Source organism: Etheostoma cragini, chromosome 6 (assembly GCF_013103735.1).
Source record: "Etheostoma cragini isolate CJK2018 chromosome 6, CSU_Ecrag_1.0, whole genome shotgun sequence".
In the NCBI taxonomy this organism is placed as follows: domain Eukaryota; kingdom Metazoa; phylum Chordata; class Actinopteri; order Perciformes; family Percidae; genus Etheostoma; species Etheostoma cragini.
Window position 1 is genome coordinate 11,018,329 of NC_048412.1, and position 13,578 is coordinate 11,031,906.

A 13,578-nucleotide genomic window follows, 5' to 3' on the forward strand; every position below is an offset into this window, starting at 1 on the left:
TTGTGTGGGAGTTTAGTTTACAATGTGTGATTTTGAGCATAAAGTAATCCGTTTTGCCAGTTGTGTGTTTATGCGTTAAGAGTTTAGGAAAAATTTGAAAAGTATTAAAAATATTGTTATGGCCTTTCTATCTCTCTTGCTGTTTTCACGTGCAACTTGTCACATATATATTCTCCCGTTATTATTTATAGTTTTATGTGTATGTTTGGTTTTGTGTATGTAGGTGTCGAGGATAATCCGGACACCTGGAGGTAACGCCTTGTTGGTTGGTGTTGGGGGTTCAGGCAAACAGAGCCTGACCAGACTGGCTTCATTCATAGCTGGATACAAGATCTTCCAGATCACTCTCACACGGTAATGCTCACATACAAAAGGCGTATATGCATGCACACACACATCTGCAACATAAAGTTGTTCAGGTTCTATGACTTTTAAATGATACAGAGTCACTTTATAACAAAAAAATGTAGTCGATTTGAGTCAATTTGCAAAGCTATTCCTAAAGTGCATCCCCATTTATCACTGGCTGTTACAGTATGTTTAATGAAGAGGCCAACAGGTACCTGCCTCTCTCTCTCTGGCTCTCCCAACCTGTCAAATGTTTTCCTTCCTCAGTCCTGCATGTGCATTTGTCGCCTTCATAGTTCCAGTCTTGTGCTTTTTTCCTGACAGATTTTAGTGTTTGGTATTGATATGTCTGAGCCACTGGACCTTATAGCCCTGTTGGCAGAAAACAGGCACCTTGCTTTTTTTCTCTTTATCTACACACACAGACAGTTATCTTTCCCATGCACATCCAGTACAGTTATGTCTCAATTTCTCATGCAGACTCAGTTTAACTCTCATTCTCTGAAACCTAACTTTTTCATTTCCTTCATGTTAAATATCCCTTTTAAATATTGCTGTCATCCTGGCTGTGTTACTCTGTTGCTTCTCTTCATTTAGTTTCTCATCCATGTTTTATGTGAATAATTCTACCCATTCATCTTCCACTTTCACACTTGATTTCTTCATCTCTAATTACATCTTTATTTTATGTATTCTGTTTTTTGGCAGCTCATACAACACGGCCAACCTGATGGATGACCTTAAGGGTTTGTACAGAACAGCTGGCCAAAATGGCAAAGGTGTCAGCTTCCTCTTTACTGACAATGAAATCAAAGACGAGTCCTACCTTGAGTACATGAACAACGTCCTGTCATCTGGAGAGGTCAGAAACACTGACATATAAATAAGACACAAAATCACACATACATACATTGATACATTGATATAATAATATGAACATCACAATTTAATGGGAAGTTGTTAAATAAGCTAAATACTTTTAACAAGAAAGAAGAAAGCAGCTGATTGTTGAAGAGCCCTCACAGTAAAAGGTCCCCCTTGGTTTGGTGCTGTGAACTAGGAACAAACAGGAAATCTGCATTCTGGCTCATAGGAAACATACCAGCCATTTAGTATAGACATCTACAAATACATACAGTATATTAGACATGTGTTGAGGGTATGAAAAACAGACAAATTCGACATTAAGAGTGGTGCCCGGGGAAAAAATGGATGTATTATCTTTTGATGAATGCCCTGGCACACATGTACTTTTACAGTGGATTTGATAATAAACACATACCATTTATTGTGATGGAAGCCTACTGTCGATACACAAAGCTGCTACACTGACTCAGAAACTCACATGGACATAATTTAGTTTTGTTAGCACAAAAGCTATCATTTACTCTTGAGTGAAACTGGCATTTCATGACTGTGATACCAACTCAGCAACAGCACAGACAAGAAACTATGTTGTCTCTTTCTGGTTTATGAGCAGTGCAGTTTATCTCAAGTCAATCCAAATAAAAATTCCTCATTGATTTGGATGTTATGAAGCTTTAACAGAAGAGACAGATATAGCTAGAGCTGCATGGCTTTGCATTTAAGCTGCAGAAGGTCATTTTCCTGTATTACTGCAGCAGGAGGAGGAAGAGGTAGCTTTAAGGTCAGGTTTACACATTTCTCTGCTGCAGTCCCAGAATCATCACCATTGTACTGGATCCCAGTGGCTGTGTGTTACTGTGTCAAATAAAACATTTCCAAAGCACTTTTCTCTGATCCTCTAACTTACTATCTTCTTTAGCTCCCTCCTTTCCTCTTTCTCCTACATATTTTCCTCAACACTTGAAGTACTCCCCTCTATGTGCGGTTCTTTCCTGTTCCCACTGATCCTTTGCCTTGTCCTCTCATTGTCTGGTTTTCCCTCTGGCTTTCTTCCTGTTCTAACTGCCTTTTCCCTTGTTGTCCTCTTATTCCCTTCCTCCTCCTCAATTTGTACTGTCTGATCCAACTTCAGTGTTCTCCTCTTTGCCAATTCCTCTCCCTCTCATTTCCCTTTGTTTTCCCCCTGCACAATAAGGGCATCTAAACTCCTTTGTCCTCATCCAAATTTTCTTTACATCTCCTCTTTGGGTAATCCTTTCTCCTCCTTCCTAATGGACAGAACAACAAAAATGCCATAGCAATGACCTCATCACCAAATACGCCATCACAATAAAATAAAAAGGGATCTGTGAATAGCAACTTTAAAGATAACATAAGTTAAGTTGAAATAGTTAGTGTAAGCTCTACAAGATCATTCAAGAAACTGCCTGGTATAAGCTAATTAGCTGGTAAAAAACAATCCATTGTAAAAAAAATACAAAATAGTGTTGGCACATTCTAGTATTATGTCAGGTCCTGTAAACAACAGATTTTTGGAGAAACATTAATTAAATGTGCTGAGTGAACTACTTATTTTAAACACGCCTAATGTCAAGCTATTTAAATCATATACAGTATCTTGCTCCCAGATACTTCTCCATCAGGCTGTCACTTGGACTACTGCTTTGTGCTGACATAAGAAACTTGCAACTATTTCCCAGCTCCCACTGCTTAGATGTTCTTGTTCTGTGATCTTTATGTTATGTACTTCTAATCCGACATGGCCCAATTTTATAACAGCATCTTAATGCTAAGCATAAGGCCTCTTTTAGGTTTTCTCACATTGAAAAGAATGTTTGATGCAACACAATTGATGTTTTTTAAATCCTAAAATTAGCTTTCACTAACAAGGAAACATTTTTATATTATACCTATAGTCAATAGGCTAATTTGATAAGATCAGGAGAGGGCATGCTACAATGCAATGGAAAATATTTTCCCAAACCAGCCATATATTGTGCATTCATTGGCTGGTTTACGTTCCATTACACATCACTATCCTTTACCCCTATTGGTTGTGTACATTCTTATCAACATTTTTGCAATATGGGAAGCCAGTAATAACAGCCCTGGATGCTTTGTACCCTTATTCTTTCTTTACCTTATATTTATTTCCAGATTTTCCCTCCTTTCACCTTTTGTTACTTTCTTATTTACCTCTTCCTCATTTTCCATTTGTCTATTGTTTTTTCTAATCTCCCTTTTATTTTCTGTTGCTCACTCTCTGCCTTATCACAATAGCATCCACATCCACCCACTGTTCCACCTCTGCCCCCTGCTTCTCTCCTGCCCTACCTCTACCTCCATCCTAAATCACAATTTAAGCAGCAGCTACTTTACCAGGGAGGTAAATAGAAGTGGGGACCAGAGTTTGTGTCTGGGTGTTTGTGTTCGGTTGAGGTATGTGTGTGTGTGTGTGTGTGTGTGTGTGTGTGTGTGTGTGTGTGTGAGAGTGTGTGTGTGTGTGAGAGAGGTTTGTGATGCAGAAGTGTTACAGTACGATGACTGTGTGTGAGAAACAGTGACAGAGAGAGAAATAAAGAGGAAAAGCGAGCTGTTAGTGTGAGGTTGTTGTAATATGTGAGAGTAACCCTGCAGATGGTTAGAGACATGGGGTTTTTAATCACAACACCACCCCAAGGCTCTCTCCTGCTCTCTTGTTAACTAGTAATTTGGTAAAAGGCACAAAAATGTGTGAAAGGATGCAGTGCCACTATCCCTTTTCATTTCAAACCTGGACAAATTGTGTGTGTGATTCCATAATGAAATTTTTTTTGTTTGATTTCCCAACACCAGGCTAAGGCAGTACGTTAGATGACCTGTGTTTCAACAAGTGCGTGCAACTCTGTCTAACCAATTGAAAAAAAAAAAATGTCCACAATGATATTACATAAATTAGAAACACAGTTTAAACCTCACAATTATGTACAATAACCAGCTGCTAGGCAATACAGAATTAATAAAGAGATAGAGACAATTGCCAGAAGTAAGACGGAGTAGTTGGAAAGTTGAGCATAAGATGACATATACTCAACAAAAGAAATAAATCAAAGAAATCTCATTTATTTTAAATAGGGAAATCATAAAATTTGAATTCATTCATTACCTGGCCTTGTTGCTGTTTGGAAGTCCTTTTTTCAAATTGTGCTTCTCTTAATTTTGCCACTAATTGTCTCCCTGTGTCTCGATTAAAGATTATCATTTGAAAGTCTGGGTTGCATGAGAAATTCAAGATTGAATAAAGCACTCATTTGTCACACTAAACATGCAGTACCAGAGTGCTGTTAGAAAACTTTTGAAATTGTATGTTGAACTTAAATTGAAATAAGAACTACAACCACAACTACTGCTTACAAAGCATATATTAAAGAGAAAGTAGACATCCTAAAATTGTTAAAATTGCATTTTAATTTATTAAAATTAAATTAGGTATTAAAAATAAAAATAAAAAGTATTAAAATTAAAAAGACAAAGGGGTAGATTAAAAGAAACAAAATTATTTATCCCAGACAAATCTACTGACACAGTTCAGCCAGTCTGTTTTAGGACAAACAATCTAAAAAGAGACATAAACATAGATCATGTAATTTGACATTATTGGGTGTGTGTGTGTGTTTCTATCCTCAGGTGTCCAACTTATTTGCTCGTGATGAGATTGACGAGATCCTCAGTGATCTCATCCCTGTTATGAAGCGGGAGTTTCCCAGGCGACCGCCGACTAATGAAAATCTTTATGAGTACTTCATGTCAAGAGTCCGAAATAATCTCCATGTTGTTCTGTGCTTCTCGCCCGTTGGGGAAAAGTTTCGCAACCGGGCATTAAAGTTTCCTGCATTGATATCTGGTTGCACCATGGACTGGTTCAGTCGGTGGCCAAAAGATGCTCTTGTTGCAGGTACATTTCACAGACAATTTTTATTTTATATTGATATGCTCTGCCTATCTAATGGTTTCCCCAACATGCATCCCTGTACTCTATCTTCCATTCTAGAGTGGCTGCTGTAATTTTTTTCAGTGCTGTAAAATCTGATTGAATTTGGATATTACAACATTCAATTATCACAGTCAGCTTGTTCACAGTGTGTCCTATGTGCTTTCTGATTACTGAAAGTCAGAACAAAAATAGAACTTTTTAAATTATCTTTGTTAGACAACTCAGACTTCTGGAAATTAATGCTGCCATTTCCTCATCTATCATTTGTCCTTCCTAAATGTCTATGATTGATCTCATAGGCGTTGCTTCAGAATGTTGCGCTTAACTGATACTGATATAGATGGCAAATACATTTTTAATACAAACAAATACAACAAGTCTTAATTTTTTTTAGTTAATTATTATCCGTGCATCTAATGTTGTCCTGAAAAACAAATCTTGCACCACATTATCTAATTATCCCCTGCTGTCTCCTTCTGTTTCTGAATTTCCATTCCATATTTTGTCAAATCATCAACAGAAGAATGACACAGATGTTGCAGTATTACATGTAACCAATAATCCATAATGCCCCATGCATTTACACTCAGTAATTCCTGCTTGGAAAACAATCAATTGAATTTCTTACAGCATGTCAGAATTGAACAGTAAGGAAGCTGGTTTCAGTAATCAATGTCAACTCTCTGTAGGTTTCTCCACTTAAGTCTCTCATTCTCCTTCCTCCATCTTTTTGTCCAGTTTCAGAGCACTTCCTGTCAGTCTATGATATTGACTGCTCCCCTGAGGTTAAAAATGAGGTAGTCCAGTGCATGGGTTCCTTTCAGGATGGCGTGGCAGAGAAGTGTGTGGACTACTTCCAGAGGTACAGTATTTTGTTAAACAGATTGCCTCTCTGTATCTAAGGCAGCAATCGACCAATGAACAAAATCAACATATCATTCTAGTTATGTCAGACAGTTTGGTAAAATAGTGTTAGTAATACAAGAGTTTATCTTTATTTATTTATATAGGTACTGTATATATTTTTGAGAGCATTTTATGACTTTATTAGAGCACTGATAACAAAACAATAGAAATGAAAACTTTGTGCAAATGACACTTATGCTTTTTACAAAACAAAACATACAATTTACAATATGAACATACACCCCCCGTTGTGCCCATCACCTACCCAAACAAAGATAGACACAGCATTACACAACACCACACAACCAAACAACAAAACTGACAATAAACAATAGACCAAACATACATACTGTATCTATAAACGGAAACACCATAATCCTACCATACACATCGCTCCCCAGCATAAAGCCTCCCAGAAGGCCCCCAGAAAGCTAAGGTAATTTCCTTATTTTCTAATGCAGACATCCAAACTGGAAAACCTTCTATACTACAACCCCCCCAAACACAGCAACCCCAGCCATCCCACAAGCCCACTCTCGAACCAACGACACCTCCACATTCCTCCATCCTGTCAAAAAAAATCCACCTGGACATCATTAAACCAGTTTGGACCCAGCCTCCCATGTGCCCATCCATCCCGCTTAGGACCAACCCGTCCCCCAGAACAAACAATCTTGGGCTGAATGGAACCTGTTTCCTTCAAACCGACACAGGCCACCATGCATCCTGATCCAAAACTCCCAGACATCACCACTGGACCACAGTACACGAAGCAACTCGCCGTCCACCGCCCCACACCCCAACAACCCAGTATGTATTTCAGACCAATTCTACACAATCTGGAGGGAATCCAATAGAAGCAATGCACAACCCAAAACTGAATGAGGATCACCCCAACATCACGCGAGACAGCTCCAACATTCCTAGAGATTCTGTCCCATGCCATCCACATCCCCCCCAAGGCCAAACACCTCCATACCCCAGACCTACATAGACATAGAATGATTTGCCTGCTTTTTATGACATTAAATTAACCTACTGTAATTTAATTTAAATCTAGATACCGACGCTCGACCCACGTCACACCTAAGTCCTACCTGTCCTTCATCCAGGGGTACAAGACCATCTACAAGGAAAAGAGGTCTGAAGTCCAGACCCTGGCCAACAGGTAAACAGAGTTATAGGACTAAGTTAGATATTTGCCATACTTATAATTACAATGTTAACATATATTGTAGTGTGTTTTAACCTTTCCAAAATGTAAGTTTTCATTCCACCTTAGAATCAATACCTCTGCTGCGTATTGTCTACATCACTTACAATTAGTGAGGGTTGGTTTGTAATGTATTTGAAATAATAATAGATTATTAAAGTTGTTGAACTTTAAATCTGTAGTCTTCCTTCATGAGTAGTGTGTGTGTATATATATGTATGTATATATATATATATATATATATATATATATATATATATATATATATATATATATATATATACATATATACACACAGTATATATTAGTTATAAGTGAGGCATCAATATTAGGCATGATTAGTGCATTACTCTTTTCACAAAGGTGCCAGCCCAGAACCATAGGGGTCACCTTTTCAGATTGCAGCTTTAAAATACATCACAGATCACATAAACAATATATTTCAACTCCATTTCTGTAATACGTTTTTCATTATTTTGAACTTGTGTCTGCTTAAGAGTTACCCTAGTGGACCAAGAATGAAAAGCTGCTTTACTGTTAAAGAATGTTCTATTTTTTCCACCAACAAGTTCCAAGGGGACCAAAAATTATGTCAAAATGTTGTGTTGTTCATCTTGAAAGTGTTTGACTGTTTACAACAAACAGGACCCCAGGTGTAGATGTGTATAATTCTCTCAGATAGTCTAGCACATAATAGAAATGTACAAGATGCTTTAATTGTATGTGGCTTACCTGTTTATGTTTAATTTCTATCCTGTTTAGGATGAACACTGGTCTCCAGAAGCTGAAGGAGGCATCAGTGTCTGTAGCAGCCCTCAGCAAGGAGCTGGAGGTGAAAGAGAAGGAGCTACAGGTTGCTAATGACAAGGCTGATATGGTAGGTTTCACGCAGTTGAATGTGTGTGTGTTGTTTCTTTATGTTGAAAGTGTGTCGAGAGATACATACTCTATCTTGACTTTTTTAAGTCGGCTTAAGATTGCACTGGTATTCTAAATTAAAGAAAACAAGTAAATACTTTGGATTGAAACAGCAGCACACACTATACTACATTCATAGTATTTGTCTTTATTTTTCTGAATATGAATATTTGTTGGTCTTGTCATTCATAACTATATTTTTCTGTAGCTAATTGCAAAGAGATAGATGTGGGTATGCATAAACAGCACTAACATTAATGTGCCTCAGAATAAATGAATAATAAGATGGCTCCATTAAAATTAATAAAGTTTCACTAATAATTAGAAATTAGAGAACAAACTGAAGGGCACATTCCTTTTTAATTTTTCAAGTTTTTTAATATGCTTGAAAATATATTGTTAAGCACTTGTGTGATGAAGCTCCTGTTGTGAGATTGCACTGACTCAAGGCCATGTTTATTTTTTGTACATACACCCAGGTATTAAAGGAGGTGACAGTAAAAGCCCAAGCAGCTGAGCGAGTGAAGGTGGAGGTGCAGAAAGTGAAGGACAAGGCCCAGGCCATTGTAGACAGCATCTCAGCTGACAAGGCCATCGCTGAGGAGAAACTGGAAGCGGCCCGTCCAGCTCTTCAAGAAGCAGAGGCTGCACTGCAGGTACTGTATGGGACAGGAGTCACCTGAGGACCATTTATATCTACTTTTATATCTACCTCAGAAGAACAGATTTGTGATTTCCAAACTTGTATTGTCAGTAGAACACACAAGTTAAAGAAGGATAGACTGTTTCATTTTGACTTCTCTGTCGAGATAAAAATATACTAATGTAACTGTAATTGATGCACGTTCTCACCTTCGAGACTGTTACCTCAGTTACTGCATCATCTAAGACATTTCCAGTTATTTTTATAGTTGAATACCACTTTTCTCTACAAAGCACTGCATACTATGGCTGCATGATCTCCTATCCCAATACTGTACAGCTTAACACAAAAGGTCCCCTGAGACATTTTTATGGCTCCTGATTGAAGACAAAGTTATACTGTATGGTGACAGAGGTTTTTCAGTAGCTTCACCAAAATAATGGTGCTTTCCATCATTATTTTTGATTCTCCCAGTCCAATGATCTATTTCAGAAGCAACTTTAAACCCACTTTGAGTCAAATCCTTTCAACTTTAATTGATTTCTTGTCCTATCTGCATGCATCCTTGGCAGAGTCTGACTTTCTGTTATAAGCATCTTTTTTATGGTTTTCTGCTTCATATAATTTATTCTCTGTCCATCCATTTTTTAGGTCCCTTTTCAACTTACAATAACCAATTTCATCCAAGCCTACTATATCATGTAAGGCAAGGCAAGGCAGCTTTATTTGTATAGCACATTTCAGCAACAGGGCAATTCAAAGTGCTTTACAAAAAAACAGTTAAATGTAGTGCATCTCCTTAAGATTTTCTCTGCTGCCCCTGTATATGGTCTGTCCAAACATAGGTAGCCCGAAAGATAGCCTGAGAGTTATACATTTTAAGCAGTTTATTTTGCCTCTCTGTGTGGCTTAAGTTTTCCACCACCAATATATATTTTTGCTCTCACTTTGTGTTGCTTCAGGGTGCCACTTAGAGCACTTTGTGACTTGCTGTGTGTAGCTGCATGCAGGTTTTGCCTACAGCCTTCCCACCCTGTACAGTATGTGTGAAACAGCGGGTGTGTCTAAAGTTAGCATTTTGCTCTGGAGCATGGAGCTGCGTTTTAATTAAAGCTGTCCTCCTGGCTAGATGGTTGCATACATATCTCCTACGGCAGGTTCCTCATTAGAATTTTCATCTTGCTGCTGCAGATGGATGTTTCATATTTTCACGCAGTCAAACCTTAAGCAATCTGTCTGGATTGATGATTGTGCATTTAAAAAAAATTATATGTGCTCTTAGATAGTTTAAATAGTGCTCTTGGTGCACAAATAATTATTTACACATTAAGTCTCCCTTCAAAACAACTACTTTGTGTGTCTCTTTGATTTAGCTCTAATTAACACAAGCATACAACAATGACTTTGTATTGCAAATATTTGCCTGAAACAATTGATTCATTTCAAATTTTGTAAAGCTAAATTGAAATCATGGATTTGAGGTAACCCTATTGAGACATTTTCATAAAAAGCAGTGGAGAGCAGAGAAGAGGAGAGGAGTTAGCAGCAGGGGATGTGCCAGACTGCCTGTTTGCTGACTCTTGGGATGACAAATCAGACTGGAAATGGAGTGGGGGGGTAGAGAGCAGAAAGGAGTAAAAGTGCAAAAAGGAGAAGAAATTAGTTAAGCATGCAGGGGCCTGATAAAGCAGTCAAACAGCTCTCACCCAAAATTTTTCTTTACTCTCCTGCTCCCTCTCTCATTTAAATCGGTCCTTTAAAGTAATTCATGTACCTCTCTGCAGAATTGTTGTTTATACGTACAGTCTTCATGTTTTCTACATTGTCTTTTTTCTTATTGTCAGTGCCTCTAGTTGTATTTCCTCTGTAAACTTCATATTTTTTATATTCTAAAACTGCAGCATTGTGTATGATTTCCTTTATACAGAATTTCCTGTATTAAAAAGATGTTATAACATTTCTAATGCTGTGCTAAGAACCCCTATTTGTCTTTTCTCATAACCACTAAGACAATCAAGCCATCAGACATTGCTACAGTACGAACACTTGGTCGTCCCCCTCACCTCATTATGCGGATCATGGACTGCGTGTTGCTGCTCTTCCAAAGGCGGGTCAACACAGTGAAGATTGACCCAGAGAAGAACTGCCACATGCCGTCCTGGCAGGAATCCCTAAAACTCATGACAGCTGGAAACTTCCTGGGCAGTCTGCAGGTACACTTGATGATATCAGCTTTAGAAAGTTGAGATTGACGATGCTGCAGAAAGCCTGCTTACATGGATTTGACAATGTTAAACATGAACAATGGTAAAATCATTGGACATGCATTACTGAAGGACCAGACTCAGCTCCAAAAAACACAGAAAGGCTTCCATAAAAATTATAAGTAATAGTCTCTTATATGTTGTAAAATGAAATCAGAAAACATACAAAGACTTAATTATGTGTTAATGAATAGGTATCAAATAAAAAAACAGCATCGCTATCTAATCTATGTTATAGATTCTTCAATAATATCCTAGTGTATCTCAATAAACCAACTAAGCTCAACTAATCGGTGATTTGTAAATTTGTTATACCCACTTACATGATGACATTTTACTGGATAAAATTAGGTGTTGTTGTAGCTACATTTTCTGTAAAGGAAATAGGTGGGTCTTCATGCCTTCTCAGTCTTGCAGACAACAACTTCACAACCATGATAATGTGTAATTTGCAGCAATTAAACACTAAGGTGATGTGATGGAATCAGGATAATGTTTAACATAGGCACAATCAGTGTGAGGACATCTTATGGTCTTTGATTTCACTAAAATTCACAACTTCACAAGTACACAACTTTCTTAGATTTGTCTGAATTTGCTCCACATTAACCCCCCTCTCATTGTTACATATTTCTGTCCACCCACCTCTATTTTCTGTTATCACTATCTCATCTCTCTTGTTACAAAAACTACACATTTATCTTACCTTGTGCACCTCTGTATGTTATCTTTTAGCTTCCTTGCCTTTCTTTTCATCTCCTTCTTTTTCCCCTACTCTTGCACAATCTCTTTTTGTTCTCTTCTGTGCTGTGTTCCTGTTGGATTTATCTCTCCCTCATTTGCGCTGCTCTGCTCGGCCTTGTCTTTTTTTCTCTTTTTCTATTCACCCACAGCTCCACTTTGTGTCTTTTCCCAATCCCCACAGCTCCATTTATAATTTTCTTTTCCATCTACTTGTATTTCACATAGTTTAACATTATTCCTCTTTAAGTAGCTTTTCAGGAGATATTTGTGTTTCTTGTGAGTCATGTTTCCCTCCTGAATCCCCCCTCCACCAACCCCCACCACCTCTTTTTCTTGCAGCAATTCCCCAAAGACTCCATTAATGAGGAAATGGTGGAGCTCCTGCTGCCTTATTTTGACATGCCCGACTACAACATTGAAACAGCCAAGAGAGTGTGTGGCAATGTGGCCGGCCTTGCATCCTGGACAAAAGCAATGGCTTCCTTCTTCTCCATCAACAAGGAGGTCTTACCCTTGAAGGTAATATACAGTGTAATATATTTAACACAGTGCTTCTTGGTGCAGCAGAGAGGTGAAACAGTGCTGTTTCTTGACAGTATGTGACAATAAATATAATTAGAATCAGTGTTATTAGCTAAGAAAGTGTGAATACATACAATGAATTTTACTCTGGCTATTTGGTGTGGTCAATATACATTCACAGAAATAGACATACGTCTAAAAACAAGGACAAAAAAGCTAAACAAAGTAAACACACTGCACACATTTGACTACTATACACAGATATAAATATGTATAGAAGAAAGTGTGTATATGTACATATCACTCATGTAACCAACCAGCTCTATAAATATTAGTCAGTGTGGAAGTTCAGTGAAAATGAAGTCCACAAACACATACACTATGTCAGCCTCTTAAATTTCTACGTACAAACACAAACATCATCACCCTAACAAACGCATATGATTGCAGCACGCACACACTCCCAGTCTTCCACTCTGATAAATAAGGAAAACTTAGAGTGGAGGAGAGTGCTAGTTTTTCTGTAGCAAGCCCCAGGCTAAAAAAAAAAACAGGACAAACTGTCTCTGATATGAAAAGGATTATTCATATTCCCACATTTTGGCAGCAGTAATTTGCTGATGGTCTAGGTTTAAGACAGAGAGAGAATTAGGCTTCTATCCAATGACCATGCAAAAATAAAAATGATAAAATTAGGATATACTCAGTCAGACAGCTTGGTCATGATAGTCATTGTACCAGTCACAGTCCCCAAGCAAAGTCCTCAGTGGGATAAAGATCAAATCTGAAAGAACATATCCACCAATTTAGATAACCCTCTATAGCGTGAAATAAAATAAGTGTTTGGTTGCTGTGTATAAGTGAAAATAAGAAGACTAAACAAACTTCTACAAAATATACAAATTAACACCAATGTAAAGATTTTGAATGAATGAACCTTCTTGCCTTTCTACAACAAAAAGAAATAAGAAAATGATTTAATCTACGGTAAAAGCTGTTTACATTAACATTTTTACTTTCAAGTTGTACTTATTATTGTGTTCCCGTCAAACCCTGTCTCCCAAAAAATTACATTCCTATACACCTAAACGTCATTCTCAATTACATTTTGATGGAAACGTATTTTCTCCTTCACGTTAAATGAAGTATATTTGTTACAAGTTACATATTTTAGTTAAGT

At 37.6% G+C, this 13,578-nt stretch overlaps 1 protein-coding gene across 2 annotated transcripts in view; it reads left to right on the forward strand.

Annotated features, from left to right (window-relative positions):
* dnah5 (dynein, axonemal, heavy chain 5) overlaps window positions 1-13,578 on the forward strand; it is a 113,551-nt gene that overhangs the window by 49,656 nt on the left and 50,317 nt on the right. For both annotated transcript variants that reach the window (XM_034874454.1, XM_034874455.1), the window contains 9 exons: window positions 224-354; window positions 1,057-1,210; window positions 4,882-5,149; window positions 5,927-6,050; window positions 7,155-7,262; window positions 8,070-8,184; window positions 8,705-8,881; window positions 10,878-11,081; window positions 12,216-12,395. In XM_034874454.1, coding sequence (XP_034730345.1) covers window positions 224-354; window positions 1,057-1,210; window positions 4,882-5,149; window positions 5,927-6,050; window positions 7,155-7,262; window positions 8,070-8,184; window positions 8,705-8,881; window positions 10,878-11,081; window positions 12,216-12,395 — 1,461 coding nt within the window. The remainder of the gene's footprint in view (window positions 1-223; window positions 355-1,056; window positions 1,211-4,881; window positions 5,150-5,926; window positions 6,051-7,154; window positions 7,263-8,069; window positions 8,185-8,704; window positions 8,882-10,877; window positions 11,082-12,215; window positions 12,396-13,578) is intronic.